Source organism: Triticum dicoccoides, chromosome 1A, assembly GCF_002162155.2.
Source record: "Triticum dicoccoides isolate Atlit2015 ecotype Zavitan chromosome 1A, WEW_v2.0, whole genome shotgun sequence".
Lineage (NCBI taxonomy): Eukaryota > Viridiplantae > Streptophyta > Magnoliopsida > Poales > Poaceae > Triticum > Triticum dicoccoides.
The window spans coordinates 564,042,733-564,067,248 of record NC_041380.1 but is presented as its reverse complement, the minus strand read 5'-3'; the positions used below and the strand labels follow the sequence as shown (position 1 = coordinate 564,067,248).

General features: G+C 47.9%; 2 protein-coding genes and 1 pseudogene across 7 annotated transcripts; 1 reads left to right on the top strand and 2 right to left on the bottom strand.

Annotated features, from left to right (window-relative positions):
• Positions 1 to 7,939: 7,939 nt before the first annotated feature.
• Positions 7,940 to 12,634, top strand: LOC119290855. 6 transcript variants are annotated; one of them, XM_037569546.1, is made up of 8 exons: positions 7,940 to 8,056; positions 8,307 to 8,375; positions 9,115 to 9,267; positions 10,119 to 10,238; positions 10,343 to 10,421; positions 11,153 to 11,239; positions 12,070 to 12,132; positions 12,270 to 12,634. In XM_037569546.1, the coding sequence occupies exons 3-8, from the start codon at positions 9,212 to 9,214 to the stop codon at positions 12,345 to 12,347; spliced, it is 483 nt and encodes a 160-aa protein (XP_037425443.1). In that variant the 5' UTR covers positions 7,940 to 8,056; positions 8,307 to 8,375; positions 9,115 to 9,211; the 3' UTR covers positions 12,348 to 12,634. The 6 variants fall into 6 exon arrangements, with proteins under 6 accessions (XP_037425443.1, XP_037425419.1, XP_037425451.1 ...); XM_037569522.1 differs by having other exon boundaries at positions 8,549 to 9,267; XM_037569554.1 differs by lacking the exon at positions 7,940 to 8,056 and adding an exon at positions 8,549 to 8,581 and having other exon boundaries at positions 8,063 to 8,375; positions 9,119 to 9,267.
• A 1,386-nt stretch (positions 12,635 to 14,020) lies between these two features.
• On the bottom strand, positions 14,021 to 17,535 carry LOC119290847 (syntaxin-71-like). Its single transcript, XM_037569502.1, has 9 exons — positions 17,221 to 17,535; positions 16,994 to 17,122; positions 15,802 to 15,973; positions 15,155 to 15,240; positions 14,988 to 15,056; positions 14,873 to 14,917; positions 14,723 to 14,785; positions 14,548 to 14,624; positions 14,021 to 14,328 (listed from the first exon to the last, which is right to left on the bottom strand). Exons 1-9 carry the CDS (start codon positions 17,374 to 17,376, stop codon positions 14,313 to 14,315), a joined length of 813 nt encoding a protein of 270 aa, XP_037425399.1. The 5' UTR covers positions 17,377 to 17,535; the 3' UTR covers positions 14,021 to 14,312.
• A 1,080-nt stretch (positions 17,536 to 18,615) lies between these two features.
• Positions 18,616 to 24,516, bottom strand: part of LOC119355430 — an 8,350-nt pseudogene continuing 2,449 nt past the window's right edge.

Genomic DNA, 24,516 nt, shown 5'->3' with positions numbered 1-24,516 from the left:
ACTTCGTGTTTTATTCCTGCACATGCACCATGCCTCGCGGAGGCGTTTAAACTTGTGTTTGGCGTTGTGGAACAATCTTATGGCTTGTAATATTTGCTTTGAATTTCCTGGAATTTGCATTTTCCTCTCCAACTTGCTTACGCTCTGCGTCGGCAGGGCCCGGCCCTGCGCGTACCTCACCCAACGTTAGCCCCGACCGGAAACCATGGACGGGACTAAGGAGTGAGGGGCTACGTGGCAAGTTAGGCTCCTGAGTCGCGATGCTCAGGAGTCCCCCTTGACGCTCAAACGGGTTTCGTACCTTGGCTCCGCTCGGGGAGTGGCGCGCGACGACCAGGTCCAAGGGACCTGGCTGGGTGGCGTGCGCTCGGGCGAGGCCCGGGCATAGCCCCCGTGTCCAGCCCCTCGTGCGGCACTTCCTAGGGGAGGCGTTGCGATGGTGCCGGACACTGAGCTCTGGGCTCCCTGAGGTTGGTACGGCCGTGGGCCGCCCTTAGTTGTTTATCACCAGCGCGGAGCATAGTGCTTCCATATGTGTACGGGCATAGCCGCTCCTCGGCAGTGTCGTCAGCCAGCGCGGAGCATGGTGCTTCCACTAGTGCGTGGGAGGGGGCTCCCCTCCAGAAGGAGCCCCCGGGGCGTGTACAGCCCCGCCCTGACACGTGGCCGACACGGTAGGGCTAGGAGAGGTGTATATGGGCACCCGTGAGCCAGCACGGGACTCACGAGGCCCTACCTCGAGGCGGGTTGCGCCTGGCTCTGGGCCTTTATCAATTGGTGTGTTCCTGCAGGGTTGTTAGAATGCAAATGCTCTACGTCCTCAGGTCCCGACCCTCGAGCGAGCTCCGCCGCTGGTATGACAGGTCGCGATGCCGTGGGTCAAGGCCAGGGGGTGAGGGCTGGAGAGCCAGTGAGAGCCCATGAATCGCGATGCTCAGGCGCCCCTCTTTTAACGTGCAAGCGCTTTGCATGACGACAAGCAGTAGGTGATAATTATGGGAATCAGATTTAGCATGAAAGAACAACTTCATCCTAAGGTAAATGCTGGAAAAGCAACTGCCGCTGGGTCGGGCCCGAGCGGCGTGGGGATGATGCAGCCCGAGGGGCGCCCCCAACAAGGTAAATAAAGAGCATAACCAAAATGAATACATGTCGCGGGGACGGACCCACGCGGCCTGGGAATGGTGCAGCCCTGTGGGCGCTCCCAGCTGAAAGTAGAACTCTGAAAGATGTCACCTGGTACTGTTGAAGATGAAGTGATGCTGAGGAAGTGAGCGATGCGCGGTGCAGACATCGGCCCTCATGAGCCCCCAGGCCCAGGGGCCTCGGGAGGCTCCGGTGGCACGCGCAGGTCTTCGTGGACCATCGCCACCTCCGCCAGGACCGCACGATGCCTGACCTCCTGAGCCTCCAGAATGCTCCTCAACAGGCGCTAATGTGTGGCGACCGCGCTCAGCAGGCCGAAGGGCATGCGAACGTAGCTGTGAGGTGGTCCCTCGCAGCGCCCTACGGCCGAAGGCCTTAGGCGCTCCTGGGATGCAGCTCGGTTGAGCCCTGGTACGTCGACGTAGACGCGCAGTCCTCCATCCTCACCTGGATGTGGGGCCACAGCAGGTAAGCGGCGGCTGCCACGCATGACTCTGGACTCTTGTAGCTCATGGGTGTTCCTTGCGATGAACTCCTGAGGGTTTGGTCTCCTTTGACTTGTACCTTCCTGAGGGAAGCGTGCTTGAAAGCGCCCCTCCGAGTGGTGCCCGAGCGCCTCCCCCGCGACCTTGGCAAGGTCGGTGGCTCTCCAGGAGAGAGCCCCCGAGCCCTACCTAAGGAGGGCGCCGGGCGCGCCTTCCTATGCGTGAGAGGGTGGCGCTCCCTGATCGGGCGTGAATCCTGACGCAATACCTCCGGAGGTGCCTGCCTCCTTGTGGCTCGTGCCAGATGAGGTCTTCTTCTTCTTGAGGGTCGCCTCGGGAGGCCTCCCGCTCCTGTGATCTGGGTCTTCGATTGCTGCGGCTTGGAACGCATGCTCAAGCGAGCACACTGCGTCCCTTTATTCACAGGGTACGGTGATGACTCCACTGCTTCCTGGCATCTTGAGGACATTGTAACCATGGTGAGTTACTGCCATAAACTTGGCTAGGGCTGGGTACCCGAGGATGGCGTTGTACGGCAGGCGGATGTGAGTGATGTCGAAGTCGATGAGCTCGGTGCGGCAGTTGTTGTGTTGCCCGAAGGTGACCAGAAGGCGAACCTGCCCAATTGAAACAGTGGAACCATCGGTGACTCCTGAGAAAGGCTTGGTCGGCTGAAGCTGATCGTACGGCACTTGAAGATTGTCGAACATCTCGACGGACAGGACGTTGAGTCCTGCCCCGCCATCGATGAGGGTCCTGGTGACCTGCACGTTGCTGATGACTGGGGAGCAAAGCATCGGGAGGATTTCGGCCATTGCCGCACACTTGAGCTGGTCTGCGGAACTGAACGTGATCGCGCACGTAGACCACCTGAGAGGGCGCGTGGCCTCAAGCTTGGGAAGGACTGCATTCACCTCGCGAGCAAACTGCTTGAAGATGCACTGTGAGGCTGGGGCGTGGGTGCCACCCAATATGCAGGCAATTGCACGCGGCTCTTGGAAGCCCCCAGTCCCATCGTCTTGGCGTTGGTCTTCGTTCCTCCTTGGTGGAGGCAGCAGAGGAGGGAGGCCTGCGTTGCCGTGCGGGTGGCCCTCACGAGGCTGGTCCCTCCAGCCTTCCTCGCGAGGCTGGTCCTGCCAGCGGTCCTCGCGAGGGCGGTCACGCCATCCCTGGCAAAGGCCACAGTCTTCCCATCGTCTGCCACCTCTTCCTCCTTCTCGGCCATAGCCCACTGTCGTTGCGCTCTGGGCGTCGGTCGATTCGCCCATCTCGCACGGCTCTGAGCTCTTGACATTCGTTGGTGTTGTGGGTGTGGAGGTCGTGGTACACGCAGTATCGCCCGCCCCTGGATGACTCAGGCTGATCCCTGCCTCGCTTGGTGTCCGGTTCCGCTGCTAGCACGGCAACCCCCTTGCGCTTCACGTCTTTGGCCTTGAGCTTCTTTTCTTCTGGGTCGGCTGCCGGGAGCTCGAGGAGGGAGAGACGCCCTTCCTCAGCCCTGGCGCACTTGGTCGCCAAGTTGAACAGCTCCAGGGATGTGCACAGGTCTTCATGGATTGCCAGCTCTACCTTCATCTTGACGTCGCGCACGCCGTCGGAGAAGGCTGAGATGATAGCTTCTTCAGTTACCTTGGGGATCTTGAGGCGAGCGTAGTTAAAGCATTGGATGTACTTCTGCAGGGTTTCTCCTGGCTGTTGCTTGATGCGGCGCAGGTCGCTCACGGCCGGGGGCCGGTCGCGAGTGCCCTAGAAGTTGGCGATGAAGCGGGTGCGCATCTCGCTCCAGGAGGAGATCGTGCCGGGAGCCAGGTTCAGGAGCCAGGTGCAGGCGCCGTCCTTGAGCGCCATGGGAAACCAATTCGACATGACCTTTTCGTCTCCGTTGGCGGCTACGATGCCCAGCTCGTAGAGCTGCAGGAACTCCGCGGGGTCCGCTGTGCCATCGTAGCGGGGAGGAAGGTCAGGCTTGAACTTGCCTGGCCATGTGACACCGCACAGCTCGGGGGTGAAGGCGAGGCAGCCCGCCGTGGCCACCGGCGCCCTTTGCTGGTGCTGGACTTGTTCTTGCGGGTCACCATGCGCCGCAACTAGGAGCAGCGCGTGTTGGAAATATGCCCTAGAGGCAATAATAAATTGATTATTATTATATTTCCTTGTTCATGATAATCGTTTATTATCCATGCTAGAATTGTATTGATAGGAAACTCAGATACATGTGTGGATACATAGACAACACCATGTCCCTAGTAAGCCTCTAGTTGACTAGCTCGTTGATCAATAGATGGTTACGGTTTCCTGGCCATGGACATTGGATGTCGTTGATAACGGGATCACATCATTAGGAGAATGATGTGATGGACAAGACCCAATCCTAAGCATAGCACAAGATCGTGTAGTTCGCATGCTAAAGCTTTTCTAATGTCAAGTATCGTTTCCTTAGACCATGAGATTGTGCAACTCCCGGATACCGTAGGAGTGTTTTGGGTGTGCCAAACGTCACAACGTAACTGGGTGGCTATAAAGGTGCACTACGGGTATCTCCGAAAGTGTCTGTTGGGTTGGCACGAATCGAGACTGGGATTTGTCACTCCGTGTGACGGAGAGGTATCTTTGGGCCCACTCGGTAGGACATCATCATAATGTGCACAATGTGATCAAGGAGTTGATCACGGGATGATGTGTTACGAAACGAGTAAAGAGACTTGCCGGTAACGAGATTGAACAAGGTATCGGGATACCGACGATCGAATCTCGGGCAAGTATTGTACCGCTAGACAAAGGGAATTGTATACGGGATTGATTAAGTCCTTGACATCGTGGTTCATCCGATGAGATCATCTTGGAACATGTGGGAGCCAACATGGGTATCCAGATCCCGCTGTTGGTTATTGACCGGAGAGTCATCTCGGTCATGTCTGCATGTCTCCCGAACCCGTAGGGTCTACATACTTAAGGTTCGGTGACGCTAGGGTTATAGAGATATTAGTATGCGGTAACCCGAAAGTTGTTCGGAGTCCCGGATGAGATTCCGGACGTCACGAGGAGTTCCGGAATGGTCCGGAGGTAAAGATTTATATATGGGAAGTCCTATTTTGGTCACCGGAAAAGTTTCGGGTTTTATCGGTAACGTACCGGGACCACCGGGAGGGTCCCGGGGGTCCACCTGCCCCGGGGGGCCACATGGGCTGTAGGGGTGTGCACCTTGGCCTATATGGGCCAAGGGCACCAGCCCCAAGAGGCCCATGCGCCAAGAGTCAAGGGAAAGGAAGAGTCCTAAAGGGGGAAGGCACCTCCGAGGTGCCTTGGGGAGGAGGGACTCCTCCCTTGGCCGCACCCTTCCTTGGAGGAAGGGCCAAGGCTGCGCCCCCCCCTCTCTCTTGGCCCTATATATAGTGGGGAAGGGAGGGCAGCAACACCTAAGCCCTGGCGCCTCCCTCTCCCTCCCATGACACATCTTTCTCCTCCCGCAGCGCTTGGCGAAGCCCTGTTGGAATCCCGCTACTTCCACCACCACGCCGTCGTGCTGCTGGATCTCCATCAACCTCCCCCCCCCCCTTGCTGGATCAAGAAGGAGGAGACGTCGCTGCTCCGTACGTGTGTTGAACGCGAAGGTGCCGTCCGTTCGGCGCTAGGATCATCGATGATTTGGATCACGACGAGTACGACTCCATCAACCCCGTTCTCTTGAACGCTTCCGCGCGCGATCTACAAGGGTATGTAGATCCAATCCTCCCTCGTTGCTAGATGACACCATAGATAGATCTTGGTGACACGTAGGAAAATTTTGAATTTATGCTACGTTCCCCAACAGCGCGGGGTCTCGCCGTGGAGGCGCTGGGGCGCGATCTTGGCGCGCCGGCACTGGGAGCGCGCGAGCACCTTCCCGGGGACGTGGGATCTCTTGGCAGCTCCCTTCTTGCTGCGCAGGCACCGGACGTGAAGGGTTCCGCCCTGGGGCTGCGCGCCTTGGAGCCAAGGCACCTTCTTGGGGAGGAGGCGACGGAGGCGCCTCCTGATCCTCGCCCCCTGCACGGGACGGAGGGCAAGGCAGCGAGAGGGACCGCAAGGGGGAGCCCTGCGGCACTGACGAGCTCAGTGATGCGGGCGAGCCAGTCCTCGTAGAGGTTGTCGATGGGGCGATAGTGCGGGAGCTCCCGCGCCAAGAGTAGTGATGCGTGTGCATTCATGAGTGCGCAACGGGCGTGGGACGACGAGCCAGCTGGAGTCAGCGACGGGGTGGCGGTGCGGCCATCCCGCCGCACCGAAGGATGCTGGGACGAGGCCTGCTGCTCGTTCCCCGCCGGGCCGGTGGCGGCGTTGGCGGCGGGCGACGGGGAACGACAAGGGGGCCGCCGACGGGCGCCGTCTGGGCGACGCGAGTGGCGCAAGCAGCCCGGCGCTCGGCACGAGCCCGACGAGCGTCAGCCATGGACACGAAGGAAGATCACACGCGAACAACGGAAGGAAGATTCCGGCGCACCCCTACCTGGCGCGCCAAATGTCGGATTTCGGATTCCGGCAGACCCTTGAGGTTCGAACACTGGGGTGCGCGCGGAGATCTGTCCCCTACCGATCTACGTCCGATGCTCTCGTGCGAACTAAAATGAAAATGATGAGCAACACAAGAGACACGAGGTTTATACTGGTTCGGGCCACCGTTATGGTGTAATACCCTACTTCAGTGTGTGGTGTGGTGGATTGCCTCTGGGGCTGATGATAGACAGTACAAGGGAAGAACAGCCTCGCGAGGGGTGTTCTTGAGCTGGTGCGGTGTGTACTACTTAGTCTCTACTGGGTTTTCTCCTCTCGCTTCCTCTCCTTTTCCCTTTTTTCTTTCTTTTTCCCCTCTCTTCCCCTTTCCTTTGTGGAGGCTAGCTCTATATATAGAGGCCCTGGGCCTCTCCCCGAATAATTGAGCGGGAAGGGCGCCAACATTTGACCATTTTAAAGGGAAACATCTAGTACAAGTTATCCTGACCAAAGGTGGTCTTCGGCTGCCAAAAGCACTGGTGATGGCGCCGTCTTGGGCTCCAGGGTGACCTCCATCCGGCTGTTCGGTTGGTCTTGGTCTCATTGCACCGGAATGGTAACCTTTGCCTGATACCTTGGCATGTGCTTGCCCCCTTTGCACCAAAGGGGAAACAAGGACCCTGCGCAGGCCGGCGCCCGCCTAGCGCCCGCCTGGTCTTGATCGTCATGGCTTGCGTCATGGGATCCTCGCGAGGTACCCTTGCATTGATCTCTCCGCCTCCTCGCGAGCCTGCCTGATGAGGCCGCTCTTGAGGAAGCTTCCTGTCGTCCGCCCCGCGAGGCTCGGCCCCTCGCGAAGGTCTTGAGCTTGGGCTGATGAAGATGGTCCGCGCTGGGCCCCCACCTGAGCCACGCTGCAGGCCGCAGGCAAACAAGTCTGGGGACCCCCGTTCCCAGAACGCCGACAGAGCTGCTCTCAATTTAGAGATATCACGCAAATTCGTCCGTACATAATACATGTCATGTTCCATGTGATTTGACCCTTTTACTAGTTTGCTTGATCAAATTAACCAGTGACCGATGTTAAGGTTGTTGTCTCTTGTGATAATTTTGTGAATTCTATTCAATGCAAATCAATTCTCAAGAGTCACTACACTTGTACTGGTGCAGTGGCGAATTTTGGATAAGAATGAAGGGCATGCTCAACTTTAGTACAAGGAGTTGAAACAGGGAAACAACAAGCTAAACACTTAGACAGTGGGTTGAAATGGACTGGGAACTAATAGTGAATTTTTGTTTTTCAATTTTGGAGGGCAGGCTTGAACCTGTTTAAGCATGCCCAGTAAAATTGCAACTGTACTGATGGGTGTATGTACTATGGTTTTTTGGTTAACCAAAAAACCGAAGCGTATATTTTGGTTATTATAGTTCGGTTTCTAACTTTTGTATGATTATTTCGGTTTTTATTTCTCCAAAACCAAAATTATAAAAAAAACAAAGAAACCAAACCATATAAACCAAAAGCTCAGCTCTACGCTCGCTGGTGGGAGTGAAGGGTCTCGTTCGGAACAAAACTCCGGCCGACGCCGCGGACGGCCCCACGGTGAGCACGAATTGTCACGGGTTTCTCACGACAGATGTCATGGGTAGACTTATCGAACGTGGTTGGGGTCAGAGGACGTCGGTGGGTTCCGAAGACAAGATTGAGGACAAGCGAAGAGGGACTCACGATGTACCGAGATTCGGGGCCTTCCGGGGAGGTAGTGCCCCTAATCCTGTCCGATATGCCAGATGAATTAACAAGGAGGTTCCACAGGTGCTCCTGAAGCTGTCCGCCTAGGGGAGCTACCGGGGGTTTTATAGCCTGCCCCCAGGGTACAATGGTAAAAGCGTACGGGCGTGGGGCCTGGTGTCATCGTCTTGAGCCGGCCCTCTTCTCCTTCCTCCCACTCAAGGTGCGCCGCCGGCCCTCTTCCTCCCTCCCTCTCTGCTGCGCCGCCGGCCCTCTCCCTAGCTTCAGCTCGTGCGCGCCGCGGGCCCCTCCCTCGCTCCATCTCCTGCACAGCCGGCCCTCTCCCTCGCTCCACATCGGCCCTCTTCCTCCCTCCCTCCCTCCCTTTATTGCTGCCTCTCCTGCGCCACCAGCCCTCTCTTCCATGGATCTGCGTGGACGGCTTATTCATTTCATCCTCTCTCAATCTGCAGGATACAAGGGGAACAAGGCAGTGGTCTAGGTGCTACTCCGGCACGGTGGCACACCCATCTCTCTTCAAGGTACAAATCCCTCTTCCTCTCCCCTTGTATATGCTGCTGTCCAGTACATTTTTTTGTGCTCAAATTGCTGTTGTCTAGTACAGTACATCTTTTTGTTCAAATTGCTCTTGTCCAGTACATCTTTGCAATATGTTGTGATGTGTAATAATTTTGATAGCATGCATCGATTGTAGATGGTCAAGAAGATGAACAAAAGAAAAAGGATGGTTAGGGGAGCCGCTGTTTTTGTCACACTTGCTGCAATTGCAGTAATTGTTCGAGCTATAATAAGGAAGAGAAGACCACGTATTACATATGTCACACGCAGCTAGCACCGGCAACCCAGGCAACACCCAAATGAGCTCCTCCTTGAATCTGATCCCCTCGTCTCTCAAACCTCAGTCTCTCTAATTACTCTGAATCACTGCAAGCTGCACATATAATTTCTTTGAATCATCCCAATTTCCTTCCCCTAGATTTCACTTAGGTCACCGTCTATTCATCTCATTACCAAATATGCTAGCATAAACAATTCACTGAATTGTTGTTTACAGTTTAAAAAATGTAGTATAGGTAGCTATGTGCAAGGACAGTCAAAATTGTAGTGCCTGGCAGATTATCATATAGTAAATTCTGGTATAGCTTCTTTTGTTTGTATGATTGTATCTGCTCACTTCATCTTGTAACAAATAACAAGAGAGAGAAGGTATACTGATTAATGCCAATGATCCTGAATTTGATCTGTTTTTTTGTTCTTTAGCTTGGCCCGCCCAGCAATTTGTTTGTAGCTCCGCCACTGCTGAGACCCCTACGTTCCCAGCCACGCCTTGCCCACTCGCGCTGTGTGTGCCTCGGAGATGGCCGGCACGTCATTTTTTGATAGGATGGTTTCCCAGCTTCAGTCGACATCCAAGTGAGGAAAACCTCCACATCCCTCAATCCTACCTTTTAGTTCTATTTCCGTACATCTTGGCCTGTACGTTTTTCAGCAGAACATATAGATTCCACTTCAGGTGATTTGACCCTTTTTATTTTGGAAAATAGCGTGCTTGCATAGACCGAGTACAGCGAAAGTGGCGTCATTCATCTCATTAATCCCATTTTGGAAGTGATACATAGTCTCTTTAGCATGCCAAGTATTCCAGTACAACTGGTGATAGATGGTATGCTGAAGAGTGCAAAACTAATAGTAAAATGTTAGTGCTCATGCATTTACACTATTTAGATTTTTGAAGAAGTTGAACATGTCATCTTAATCTTAGATGGTGGTTCGTGACTATTTCAATTAGGCAGGATGAATTCTATAGTCACTTGTAGGCATTCTCTTAGTGTATAATTAATTTATTATTGACAAGACAGCTTTGGATTAATCCTGTTACTGTGATATAGAAAAGATGTAACATATGTGGATAGAATATCTTCCGATATGTAGGGTATGTAGTGAGATGTGTGCAACAAACTCATTACATCCTTTGTATATCTATCTAATTCTGTTTTTGTCTTCAGCATGAACGAGCTAAACCTTCCCTTGAGACTTTATTCACCAGTGCGTGCAAGCAGTTTTTGTTTATGAATATCATTGCTCTAAAGACGGTTATCAAACCTGTAGCTTGTTGCTTGCATTAACTCCAGAAGTCATTGTTTGCACACTGTCTGGCAGGCATTGTTCGCTCTCCCAGCTTTACAAATAGTAGAATTTAACTCATTTCCCGTTTTTTGGCTGTATCACTATTTTATTATGTTTGAATCATCTTGTTGTTGAAGGTACTACACTGGATATCCCAAGGATCTAGGGCCATCAAGAATCATACCATTCACATCAGAGCGTCAGTTTGTGCAGCTATTACATGAAGGACGGCCTGTAGTTGCGGCCTTTACCATTAAGTATGTCAGTCTCATGTTTTCTGTTCAGAAACACAAGAATAGTTAAGTTGTCCTATGTCAATAGCTTTGCACATGCTTACAACAGTAATGAAATGCTTTTGTAGGTGCACTTATACACAGCATCTTGACAAAGTACTGGAGGAAGCTGCTGCTACATTTTATCCTCATATAACGTTTGTTCGGGTAAGCCACTACTCTTATTACGCCCGCAAAAAATATGCATAAGTATTTTCGGGTCACTTAAGATGATTAGTTATTTTGAAAACTTTAATGCACTCTGCTTTTTTCTGTTCAAATTATCATGGCTCGCTATTATGGAATATTGTAAAGGTTGGTTTGCTGTCTTAACTGCATGTTAAAATTCAAAACCTTGAAGTTAGTCCTATCTGATTTAATTTGTAGACACCTAATATAATACTACCTTTGGCGATGATCGCAAGATTAATCTAATTCAGCATGCATTATAAAGTTCACCAATTTCAGTCTTCTGTTGAGCTTCAGGCACACGTGTGGAAGCTCTTTGTTTTGTGAATGCATCTTTGATGATCTTTTCTAGCCTTTTCTTTCACTTGCAAGAGAAGCAGCTCTATGGGAAGCTTAGATGTGTGAATAGTTGTACTTGTCTTTTCTAAAAAATAGTTGTACTTTTATTATTTTGTCAATTGTAGATATTATGATGTACAAAGATACGATCAATTAGTCACAGGATAGTTTAATTGGCTGCCTGTCAAATCAGACTTGTCACTTTTGATTTCCTTCTCATTTGGATGCTTTTAACTTGGGTAATATCATGATACACTATGCTTCAAATTTGTGGCTTCTTGCTTCCCATCTATACAAATTACGACTGCTGCCATCCTGTTTGCCTTTAGTCTCGAACTGATAGGAATTATTATTTTGTTCTATGTTGTCAGGTGGAATGCCCAAAGTATCCTGGGTTTTGCCTCACGAGGCAAAAGACTGAGTATCCATTTCTTGAAGTATTTTACAACCCAGAACAGGTTATGATTGTTTACTTTACCTTACATCGGTTAACACATGTTGCCACTTCTTTACTTTGAATTATGTGCCACTTACATTTTTGTCAACAATCTTGATTCTTGATCTTATATTTCTTTTCTTAATCTTTGTGGCTAAAGAATTATAAGTTTCTTAATCCTTATGTGTGCTAATGGCTGGAGAATCGTTAAAGGGTCCAACTTCTTTCTGCATGTTACCTTTAGCATTTTGGAAGTCATATGCCCTACTTTGAGGGAAATTCAAGGACAGTTTCTGTATTATGTGCTCTCATGGTCCTCGTAAGGGTGGAAGAGTGAAGCACATATTGTATTGCGGTCTGATTTGCATCCACGATTACAACACTACACCGCTCCAATATTTGCGCAATTTAATTCCAGGTATACCAGAGAAGCACTGATCGTGTTTTGGGGGAGAGTAGACTAGGTTTTCAGGAAATGTGTGTATTATGTGGCTCAATCTAGAGATTCGTCGTGTTCTTTGTCAGACCAGGGATTAGTGTTTTCATTTGCATCTCATTTCCGTATTGGAGAAGGATCTGCTCTGCTAACTTGCTCAAGTATGGTTGGTTTGTTTTTTGTTGAGCGTGAATGGCGTCGGTACCGTTTCTAGTTATTATTTGCTTAGCCGTGGTTAATTTGTTCCCATTATTTCATGGCTAGGCATCTGCACCGTTTCCCCAGAATGAATTTGGTTTCAATTCCTTTATTTCTTTCTTCCTTATTTACTTGCTCATCGTGTTATCTGCACCTACACATGAATGTGCTTTATTGTCAATTTTATCCTGGTAACAGCATGCTCTGCATTTTTTCAGGCTGCTAACCCAGGTAAGATCGTGGATCCGAGCATCACGAAATACTCCGCAAAAGTCCTACCTGTAAGCAATGCCCTGAAGCGTCCTTTGAAAATATTCATGCATTAGTCACTTGCTTGTCAAGTCTACTGCTGTATAGAGGTTCGGTTCATAGTTTCCAGGTTGAGCTGATGTGATGCTATTTCCTTGTGTGCATGCAGTTCAACTATGACCAGAGCGTGTATGGATTTCGAGAGTATTTTAAGAAGTATGGGTTCAAGTATTCCGAAGCAAACTAGGTTTGTCATGGTGGAGCCCTGCAGAGTCAGCCAGTCCAACTCCAACTGGTTTGAATTTACTTTCAGCCTGTACTAACAGTGATACTGCATTCTTAAGAATCAGCACCCCCTGCATACTGGGCTGGCTCTGCCTTGGCAAATGGTTGGAAAAATGGCCAAGCTGTTAGCTAGGTTTCCAGTATGCTCAAGATTGTAGTAGAATTTCTGGATGTTGCATGTTGTTCTTTGTCAAATCTCTGAACTGCATTATCAGACTTGCTATTAATAAAATATATTCTGCGGCTCACTATCTCATGCGCAGAAATTCTCCTTACTCCCTCCGTGCGGACGGACTTAGTTGACACTCAAACAACGGATGTATCTAGATCAAGAGTAGCAAACTATGTGCTTCTTAATTAGCATTGCTGAGGAGTTTGCAAACTGTGCATTAAGAACGACGAACGAACTTTGAATGAGAAAACCTGGTAAAATTAGGCTGCACTTTCTTAGTGTGTAACTGTACCAATCTGTATCCAAGCCGAACAGCAAACAGTTCCTCAAAAAAAAGTGCCATCGGAGCAGATCAATGTTAGCATAATATCCATTAACAAGGAGCAGAGCAATTTCTGTTCTAAATGACCTAGAAATATCCACCAGCTTTAACAAATTTTATAATAAATAGGTATATTATATTGGTTATTTGTCACTCTTTTCGCTTGCATGTAATCTTGGGCAGCTCGGAGAACACCGGCGAGTAATTAGGGGTGAACGGTTTGAGCTGCGAGATGTGTAAGATGTGGTGAATCCTCCTATACGGAATGGATATGGATAGACGAGGAAGTGCATTTAGGAAATTTTGCTTAATCCTGGACGGTTTATTAATATTTTTGCTCCCCAAATAATTCACTTTTATTTAAGAAATAATTCACATATTTAGGCCTTAACACAAATTTGGCTCAATCTTGTAGAAATAGGGAATCGAAATATAATCTCCTGTCTCGTTGCCCGTGACTTGGCAGGGCAGTGCTGGTGAGGTTGAGATCCTCGACTTGATCACCTGAATTTGTGGTTTGTGACATATGGGTCGCACAAGAAGCTGTCCCATATGTTACTCACCCTAAAATCATATACCATACGTTGGAGAATATTTTCCACATTGGCCGTGTTCTCAAGGACACGGGTATCTGCACCGAGCATCTACATTGACGCTACATCATGCCTACATCAAGGAGGCGTGAGACCTCACATCAACTCTGGCAATGGCAGCTCCCACTAAGCATAAAATCCTAAAACCCTTTCTGTCCAATGCAATTAAGTTCTAATCTTAGGCTTAAATCATCTTTGACAACTCCACTTTCAAGGAAAACTGCCCGTGTTGGATGAATTGGTGGTAAAAAAAAATTGATCATTAAAACTTAAGTCTGCTAGGGAATCACAAGGTCGACAAAAAGAGAGAGGAACTTCAGCACTCGTGTAACATGATCATGGTATTCCTCGCCTTCTGCTCGTAGAAGGCAAGGCCATTGTTGTCATAGTATAATGCAAAAATCACACGTATGTAGGTAACACTTTTATGTTGGAAGAAACGCATGCATGTTTAGCCTTTGGATTTGTACCCATGCCGGTCAAGCCAACACGACACGCAGGGGGCTAACTGTGACCCGTGAGTTATTTATGCCACTCAAAGAAAGGCCTGAGGAAATGCAGATATACATAGACAGATTTAGAACAAAAGAATGGCGTTTGTACTCTCACTAAGCAGTTTACTCCCGAATATACATACAATCAGACATCAGGTCAACACACATATAATCATCACTGCTTCAACAAGCATAATAATAATGTAACACCATGATGTTACACAGATGAGACGAAACGAATTACTCGTGGCACACGTTTGAAACCCATCACAGCAGGACATGACAAGTAGAGAATCCAATGCAAGACCACTACAGACCGCGACATGAGCACACCGTTGCACCTCACTCACTTCTTAAGCACACTGCGACACAATAAAAACAGCATGGAGCAAAACCATTAGAAAGGTCAAACAGGGCAGTGTGATTTAAACAAGATGGATGTGGTAACCATCAAGCAAGCGAGTAAAGAAATATGAGGTAATACTATATCTTTCATTCATCGGCTGGTCCAAATTCAGGCTAGTTAAAAAGTGAAGGAGAATGTCCACTGGAGTGGTTGCTTGGCAAAGGAAATTACTTACTTGTAAAGGTAGGCAGCGATACCAAGTATGATACAGAGCAGGATAATGTCGACGCAGAAGTTGCGACTGGATCTCATCTGACAACAATCCAAAGAGGAGAAACATGCATGCATGAGCTCACCAATCTCCCAAAGCATCAGTCAAGGAAAGTACAGGGAGAGGAGTGAACTTTTACCTGAAGAATGGTCTGCTTTAGCCTCACGTTGGTATTCTTCAGATCTGCATTGGCTCTATCCACCTGCATTTATCGTTTTACCAGACATTAAGCATTGCCGAGACGCCTGTCAGAAGAAATATCAAAAATGACGGTGGCCAGAGAACTCACCTTGTCATCCATTTCATCCATCAAGGGAACTTGCCTATCCAATTCCTGATGATCACAACAATTAGTATGTTACACATAATCAGCGTATAAATCGAAAAGAAGCACAGGACGCAACCTCATTCATATCCGATGCCATGTTCTTCAGAGTTGCCAGCCCTTCACCAATAACATCCAAACCTTCATCCTGCAGAATATCATTGCAAAAACAAGGTCTGGTTAGTATCCAGTGGAAGCACAAAACGAACAGAAGAAAAACATTAGATTGGTGAATCAAAACCTTACCTGCTTCATTCTACGCATCTCATATTCCTGACGAAATTTATTTGATTCTTCAGTCCCCTTAAAGTACTCATCATCAAAGTTTCCATCTGTGTGTGTCGTGGCAAGAGAAAACTAAAAGGTTCAGCTCGTGACCCTCAGGAGGATAAGAGTAAATTTAAGAAGGGCATCTAACAGGCCATGCCAGAGATGATGAGGAAACAGACACAATGTACATTGCTCAACCAACTTTATGCATGGTGGAATGCATGTTCAATTCAAATTTACAGTGCCAACATATTTTGTCCATCTAATGCTAATACAGAAAGCAGAGTTGTGTGCTAAAACAATGAAGGAACATGTGCACATGGAAATTGAAATTGGCCTAATTTGGCACAGAACAATGTTAACCTTAAGATGAGGATACACTCACAGCAACTAGATGAACATTTATATGAAACAACAAGCTTAATTTCAGAATCCCTCAAAAAGGAGAACTCTTTTTTACACCAGCATGATAAATTATGAATTAAGCTAATGCACACAAAATGAAGCTGCTTAGTGTAGATCTGAACATGCAATGCACACGGGGAAAGGGGGACTTGGCCAGATCATTCCAAAGCCAATGCATAGCGATGACTTAGGTGATACCATAAATAATGATCACTAACCAGAAGTAGAGTCAAACTTGACGCCTCCACCAGGACGGGATCCTGAGGCTCCCCAACCTCCATTTTTCTTTGTCGCACTAGAACTACCATCCGGTATTGATTGAATTCTATCAGGCAAGGCGGCAACCAGATCACTACGGGTAGCAAGTTCCTCCTTTGTGAGCCCTTTGACCTGTTACAACAAATGCAGAAAATAGTCAGATTTTTTCTCTAAGGAAAACACAAAAACTTTGCGTCTCAATGGAGAACAACATCGGAACTAATATTGCCAAATTCTAAATGGATTGTTTATCAAAAACTAATTAAATCAAATGGGCAAAGTACATGCTATCCAAACTATGCAGAACAAAACATTGAATAATATGGAGGCAGGTGCTAGAAGAAATTGAAAGTAGAAAAAACAAGTGTAAAAGTAAAACCACGACCAAATAGTTTGCTCAGTGCTCAACTGCTCATGCATATCCTCTCATATACTAGCGCAGAGATATGCATGACCAAGGAAAGCATGTTACCAAACTCAATATATGCAGCTAATATGCATATCAAGTCAATACTCAATGTTACTTAAATGCTAAGTTGAACAAAAAAAGGATGGGACAAGGTAAGGCGTACTTAAGCTCCAAGACAACAGCAGCAATAGATAGAATTGTTTGATATCAACAATAGCACGCTTGTCTAGTTCAAATAAATAGTGCATTTGAAAGAAAAGGCAAGCAGCAGAAGATAATGTTGAGACTCCATATTGTTTATACTGGTCATATGCAAAAGAACTGGGCATTGATGTAAATAAGTCTAGGCATCATCTATACTAACAACTAAATGGAAGTACATTGCAACATACAAGACCTTCAATTTCTCCAACATATGCTTAGAATTCCATCTATATAATCCGCATATAAACATCACCCTACCAATCCTATAAAATCATAAACATACTTTCCCACAAATTCTGCAAAAAATACCAGTCCCATCGATTCTAAACTGCACCAGGTGATCCAGCAAATCACCTCGCTGACACAGAAGTTGCTTCATTTTTTCCGTTGACATTCAACAACCGCGCACCCTAAATTTAGGCAGTCTCCTTCAAGGTAAGCTGGCCTCTTTTGCTGCCAGTAAACAACATGGATAGCGAGTCCTAGCGGCCACAGAAGAAGCAGATCTAGCGGGTCAGCGCAGAGATGATCGGACGAACCTTCTTGAGCGCGAGGCGCTGCAGCTTGGGCAGGTCCTCCTCGAGGAGCTTGGCCTTGGCGCGGCGGATCTCGGCGTTGAGCGCGACGACCGTGGCCCGGTTCTTCTCCTGCCTCGCCGCCTCCGCTTTCTGCAACAGCAACAACCCTATCAGATTCAGATCGCCGCGCGGGGCAACGCGCACCCGGTGGAGCACGAGCGGGGGGAGCGAGAGTAGGCGCGGGGTACCTCGACGCACTGGGAGATCTCGGCGTCGACGGAGCCGTAGAGGCGGGCGAAGGGGTCCTCGCCGGCGACGTTGGCGCCGTTGAGCTTCTCGGCGTCGTACTTGTCGTACTTCTGGCAGATGGCGTCCACCCGCGTGAGGATGTCGATCACCGTCATCGCCGCGGCCCGATCTCCGCCCGCTCCGACGAGATCGAGGGGAGGATTGCGGAGGAAGGGAGAGGGGAGAGCAACCGCCTAGCTGCCGGCCGCTGGGGAGGAAGACGGAACTGGACGGGGAAAGGGAGGAGACGGAGCCTTCCGTGGTCGGTCAGAGACTGGGTGGGTCGCACAGCCTGGCCGTGGCCGGCCGGGCCTAGGAGGCTAGGCTGGCTCGGTCTGGGTTGGGCTCGGCCCGTTTGGGCCGAGTGGGTAGCATGTGTCGGGCTTTTTTCTTTCTTTTTTTTTTGCTTTCGAGTTTTGTGTTTGTCACGGTGAGTCGGTGACGAACGGGTTAGCCGCCATGGCTTGACTTCATGTCTTTCCCCGATTTAAATTCTTTTATTTACTTCGTGTCCTTCTAAGTCAGAGTGTTCTCACTGTCAAAAGAAAGCCAGAGTGTTCCGAAAGTCCTGTTCTGTGCTCGAGCACATATGCTCGCGGAATCATCCCCGTTCGCTCTCCTCGAGATCATGGACCCATCACGTGAAGGCCCAAGTATTCTTTTCTTTACCAGGGCTGATGACCCACGTTACAGACGACGCCGTCAGTCACGTTGTTACCGCTCTGACGGTAGCACAAATTATGGGCCGCCAAATCCGAGATTCTGGACGAACGGCGACGTTGGAGCCCATTTATTGTTCCCAACTGTTGCACTGACCGGATCTAAACTGCTGAATTGTCTCAAAAGAATAAATAGACTGTTGAATACATGAATTGAGGGGCCAACATGTCAAAATAAAATAAAATTGAGGGGCCAATACGTTCAGTTCTCCTTCTCCCAATGCTTATCCATACGTAGGCATCAATTTTTTCAGCTCATGTCATTCAAAATTTGAACTCGTGCATATGCCTTGTCTGCCGCACCAGAATTTTGGAGTAGACACCTGTCTGCAGACAGCTATGAATGCAATTTGCAATGAACTGTTGGAACCATTCAGCTACAAGTACAATCTTTCAATTTACCCAACAAACTCTAAGACAGTACCAAAAACATAATTCTGGAGGTAGAACAATCAACGCCCACCCACATCATAATTCCCAGATCAAAACCCAGACCAACTCACAACAGATTCAGTACAGTTTATTCGAACCACAATCTATTTATTCAGACTAGTTCCACTCAGGAAGTATCAAAGAAATACATTCAGACACACTTGTATCAACACACGCAAAGGAAATTTGCAGCTTTAGCATGAGGACACAAGCTACAACAAACAGTCTGCATTATCTGCAAATTGTCATACACATAAACCATTTATCCTAACCATGCAGGTATTGTCCCAGGTACATCCCTACTTTTTCAGTCAACTCTCTTTCAGACATAGCTCTGCTGCTTTGTTGCAATTGTTCTACCGGTGGCCTTCGACTCCACAGTTCTTGCATCGGGCGGTCTTCTAGCCTGCTATGGCACATCTCCGCGGTTTGGGTACGTAGTCTTTTTGTTTCCCTGTCGCCGGCAAGTAGTGCAAAACATGGTCCTCTTCCTCAACCCTTCATAAGGCACTTCCTACTGCTGGTCGCAGGCCTGCCCATCTCCTTCCTCTTTGTCGGTGGCAAAAGTCCTGCCAATCTGTTCCCAGACTCATTTGTTGAATTAACATCATCGTTGCCAAGGCTATTTTATCCTCTGTTCCCAGCAATGACAAGTGCCCCTTCAGTCTGAATTTGATTCACAACATCACCGTTTTCAGAATACTGTCTTCCAGTCCAAGCCCATTCCTAATCTCCACAAAAGGTTGCATTTCCACCATGCAGTTCTTGAAAAGAGAAATCAGACGGTCATAAGCCTCAACACTTGTGTCACCCAAACGGACAGGGCTCCATGGCATGCATATACATATTGAAATGTCCATAGCTAAAAGGATTTCTGTGGGCATGATCTTTCTGGTAGTGCGTAAGATGACGTGGGCCTCTCTTCACTATGTGCTTCTGCGGAATTTCCTTAATGCGGATGAAGTCCAGTACCTGCAATTATCATCAACATCAAATCAGCAAACCTCCTGAAAATGAAGTTGAAAGTTTCGGACATTCGCACCTCATGATTACATACCTTCAGCACATGACTGTAGAGTACTCCCATGTGAGCGAATTGACTACACTCACACTCCTCTCCTCCCCTGAGCACACTTTATATGAGACCCCACACCATTTCTCTCTCCTTTCTGCTTCAGTGTGCATGATAGCGTACAGCTTCCCTTTCTTGATCTCCTCAACCTCGTAAGCATCGCACTCATGTAGAATATGTCCAAATTGCTCGAACATTGCTCTTGTATATATCTTCCCAGCATGTCTCTCTATGGCCAAGTTAGTTCTCATTACAGGTCTCCCCTGTAAAACAGAACCACACAAGTTAATGTACCACTTTAAGCATAGATACACCAGCGGAGCTTCAGAGAGGCTACATCGGTCATGGCCCGCCCAGCTTTGCAGCACCTGCTCCTATTACAGCCAACCCACGGGACGAGGCAATCTCAGTTTGGCCTGCCCAGCCCGCCCAACAATGTGCTGCAAGCTCCTCAGAAATTCACTTGAAACCCAAAAAGCTTTCAACCTTCTCATCACGAACCAAAACCGATGCTACGATGCTCTGAAAATGGTTGTTCATGCCGACAAACAAGCCAAAGGGAATATTATACATGTTTGTCCTGTAGGTCGTATCGAAGGTTATGACATCACCAAAGAATGTGTACTGCAATTGGCTATTCCATTTGCCCACATCAGACTGCTGATCCTCCCCTCTTTGTCAGCTTCCACGCTATATGTGAAGTGCTGATCCTTTGAACCAAGCTCCGCAAACACTTCCATAGTCTTCCTCAAATCATCCTCGGCCTGATCACGGCTAATTTTCCCACACAAGTTCCTTATGGCTCTTTTTGTGAATGGCACATTCTCCATGGATCCAAAGAAACTTACCATGATGCTATTTTACCAGGTCTCAAATGTATAAATCAATGTGCTTGTGGCGATGGTCAGTGTATTCTTTGTCCAAACATAGGAGACGAGGAGTGGTTGTGCTCCTCACGGTGTCCTGCTATGTACCAACCATTGACCTTGGATCTCAACAACCTGACGAGAGCAGGGCATTCTCAACGGCACGACTGAGTGTTCTCAACCCCCGCCTTCCCCTGTCTAAACAAACAACAACAAAGAGAGAACATTTTTTAGGAGATAATTGCTGCAGGAAATATTGTCAAATGCTAACAAGATATAAATTGATTATTCCATAGCACACAACCACAAACAATCTCCCACATGCATTTTGTCCTCTCCACATTTAGCATACCCTTTTTCGTATATAATGCCAAATCGTTTCTCCCACGAATACAAGTTGTAGAAGTCGTAGGCTTCAAATAACATAATCAAAGCTTCTACCCAAAGTTGGCACTATGCCATTGTCCCCAGGATTATTGGCAAACCAGGGATAGCCTTCTCCAGAGCAGTAGTCTGGTTAGGACATGGCGTCCTTCCCGACACAGCAGTAGCTATCCTCACTCTGCAACCAAGAAAATCCCACAAAGAGATATGAATATCATGGATAGTTTTACAGACAGTGCTAGCTAACATTTGCAAGTACCCTGATATTCTACTTTTGGTTTAGCTGCAAAATCAACATAGCCAAATCACACCTTGCACAACTTTGTTAATAACAATTTCCTGATTTCACACACTAACGGCAACATGTTAATTACTTCAAACCACAAAATCATGCAATGTCCCTACCCAGCTTATTCTAGTTCTGAATTTCTGAAGCTTGTACTAATAGACGAGTCTGCCCTGCATCCATATTTACAGGGCCACACACATAGCAGTTCAGCCAGTACCAACATAGGCACCCACTCCCTTACACAATTTGCATGCGCAGATTGTTTCAAACCAGAGTGCACTTGACAGTCCACCTAAGTTCTTTTTGTTGGGTTTCGTAGTAATTTCAACAATTTTCCTACGCGCACACAGGATCATGTGATGCATAGCAACGAGAGGAGAGTGTTGTCTACGTACCCAACGCAGACCGACTGCGGAAGCAATGACACGACGTAGAGGAAGTAGTCGTACGTCTTCACGATCCAACCGATCAAGCACCGAAACTACGGCACCTCCGAGTTCGAGCACACGTTCAGCTCGATGACGATCCCCGGACTCCGATCCAGCAAAGTGTCGGGGAAGAGTTTCGTCAGCACGACGGCGTGGTGACGATCTTGATGAACTACAGCAGCAGGGCTTCGCCTAAACTCCGCTACAGTATTATCGAGGAATATGGTGGCAGGGGGCACCGCACACGGCTAAGGAATCGATCACGTGGATCAACTTGTGTCAACTTGTGTGTTTTAGAGGTGCCCCTGCCTCCGTATATAAAGGAGCCAAGGGGGGAGGGTGCGCCGGCCAAGAGGGAGAGGCGCAGGAGGAGTCCTACTCCTACCGGGAGTAGGACTCCCCCCCAATCCTATTCCAACTAGGATTCCCAAGGGGGAAAGAGGGAGAAGGGTGGCCGGCCACCTCTCCTAGTCCTAATAGGACTAGGGGAAGGGGGGAGGCGCGCAGCCCTGGTGGGCAGCCCTTTCACCTTTCCACTAAGGCCCATGAAGGCCCATATGGTTCCCGGGGGGTTCCGGTAACCTCCCGGTAACCCGGTAAAATCCCGATTTCACCCGGAACACTTCCGATGTCCAAACATAGGCTTCCAATATATCAATCTTTACGTCTCGACCATTTCGAGACTCCTCGTCATGTCCGTGATCACATCCGGGACTCCGAACAACCTTCGGTACATCAAAATGCATAAACTCATAATATAACTGTCATCGTAACCTTAAGCGTGCGGACCCTACGGGTTCGAGAACAATGTAGACATGACCGAGACACGTCTCCGGTCAATAACCAATAGCGGGACCTGGATGCCCATATTGGCTCCTACATATTCTACGAAGATCTTTATCGGTCAGACCGCATAACAACATACGTTGTTCCCTTTGTCATCGGTATGTTACTTGCCCGAGTTTCGATCGTCGGTATCCAATACCTAGTTCAATCTCGTTACCGGCAAGTCTCTTTACTCGTTCCGTAATACATCATCTCACAACTAACATATTAGTTGTAATGCTTGCAAGGCTTATGTGATGTGTATTACCGAGAGGGCCCAGAGATACCTCTCCGACAATCGGAGTGACAAATCCTAATCTCGAAATACGCCAACCCAACATCGACCATTGGAGACACCTGTAGTACTCCTTTATAATCACCCAGTTACGTTGTGACGTTTGGTAGTACCCAAAGTGTTCCTCCGGTAAACGGGAGTTGCATAATCTCATAGTCATAGGAACATGTATAAGTCATGAAGAAAGCAATAGCAACATACTAAACGATCGGGTGCTAAGCTAATGTAATGGGTCATGTCAATCAGGTCATTCTACTAATGATGTGACCTCGTTAATCAAATAACAACTCATTGTTCATGGTTAGGAAACATAACCATCTTTGATTAACGAGCTAGTCAAGTAGAGGCATACTAGTGACACTCTGTTTGTCTATGTATTCACACATGTATTATGTTTCCGGTAAATACAATTCTAGCATGAATAATAAACATTTATCATGATTATAAGGAAATAAATAATAACTTTATTATTGCCTCTAGGGCATATTTCCTTCAGTCTCCCACTTGCACTAGAGTCAATAATCTAGATTACACTGTAATGAATCTAACACCCATGGAGCTTTGGTGCTGATCATGTTTTGCTCGTGGAAGAGGCTTAGTCAACGGGTCTGCAACATTCAGATCCGTATGTATCTTGCAAATCTCTATGTCTCCCACCTGGACTAGATCCCGGATGGAGTTGAAGCGTCTCTTGATGTGTTTGGTCCTTTTATGAAATCTGGATTCCTTTGCCAAGGCAATTGCACCAGTATTGTCACAAAAGATTTTCATTGGACCCGATGCACTAGGTATGACACCTAGATCGGATATGAACTCCTTCATCCAGACTCCTTCATTTGCTGCTTCCGAAGCAGCTATGTATTCCGCTTCACATGTAGATCCCGCTACGACGCTTTGTTTAGAACTGCACCAACTGACAGCTCCACCGTTTAATGTAAACACGTATCCTGTTTGCGATTTAGAATCGTCCGGATCAGTGTCAAAGCTTGCATCAACGTAACCTTTTACGATGAGCTCTTTGTCACTTCCATATACGAGAAACATATCCTTAGTCCTTTTCAGGTATTTCAGGATGTTCTTGACCGCTGTCCAGTGATCCATTCCTGGATTACTTTGGTACCTCCCTGCTAAACTTATAGCAAGGCACACATCAGGTCTGGTACACAGCATTGCATACATGATAGAGCCTATGGCTGATGCATAGGGAACATCTTTCATATTCTCTCTATCTTCTGCAGTGGTCGGGCATTGAGTCTTACTCAATTTCACACCTTGTAACACAGGCAAGAACCCTTTTTTTGCTTGATCCATTTTGAATTTCTTCAAAATTTTGTCAAGGTATGTGCTTTGTGAAAGTCCAATTAAGCGTCTTGATCTGTCTCTATAGATCTTAATGCCTAATATGTAAGCAGCTTCACCGAGGTCTTTCATTGAAAAACTTTTATTCAAGTATCCCTTTATGCTATCCAGAAATTCTATATCATTTCCAATCAGTAATATGTCATCCACATATAATATCAGAAATGCTACAGAGCTCCCACTCACTTTCTTGTAAATACAGGCTTCTCCAAAAGTCTGTATAAAACCAAATGCTTTGATCACACTATCAAAACGTTTATTCCAACTCCGAGAGGCTTGCACCAGTCCATAAATGGATTGCTGGAGCTTGCACACTTTGTTAGCTCCCTTTGGATCGACAAAACCTTCTGGTTGCATCATATACAACTCTTCTTCCAGGAATCCATTCAGGAATGCAGTTTTGACATCCATTTGCCAAATTTCATAATCATAAAATGCGGCAATTGCTAACATGATTCGGACGGACTTAAGCATCGCTACGGGTGAGAAGGTCTGATCGTAGTCAATTCCTTGAACTTGCCGAAAACCTTTTGCGACAAGTCGAGCTTTGTAGACAGTAACATTACCATCAGCGTCAGTCTTCTTCT

Coding starts and splice junctions, on each gene's coding strand:
- LOC119290855 (XM_037569546.1), top strand. CDS start 9,212: ATGGCCGGCACGTCATTTTTTGATAGGATGGTTTCCCAGCTTCAGTCG. Junction 10,239..10,342: donor GTTGCGGCCTTTACCATTAA/GTATGTCAGTCT, acceptor ATGCTTTTGTAG/GTGCACTTATACACAGCATC. Junction 11,240..12,069: donor TATTTTACAACCCAGAACAG/GTTATGATTGTT, acceptor GCATTTTTTCAG/GCTGCTAACCCAGGTAAGAT.
- LOC119290847 (XM_037569502.1), bottom strand. CDS start 17,376: ATGACGGTGATCGACATCCTCACGCGGGTGGACGCCATCTGCCAGAAG. Junction 15,241..15,801: donor CAAGTTTGACTCTACTTCTG/GTTAGTGATCAT, acceptor CGACACACACAG/ATGGAAACTTTGATGATGAG. Junction 14,625..14,722: donor TAAAGCAGACCATTCTTCAG/GTAAAAGTTCAC, acceptor GATTGTTGTCAG/ATGAGATCCAGTCGCAACTT.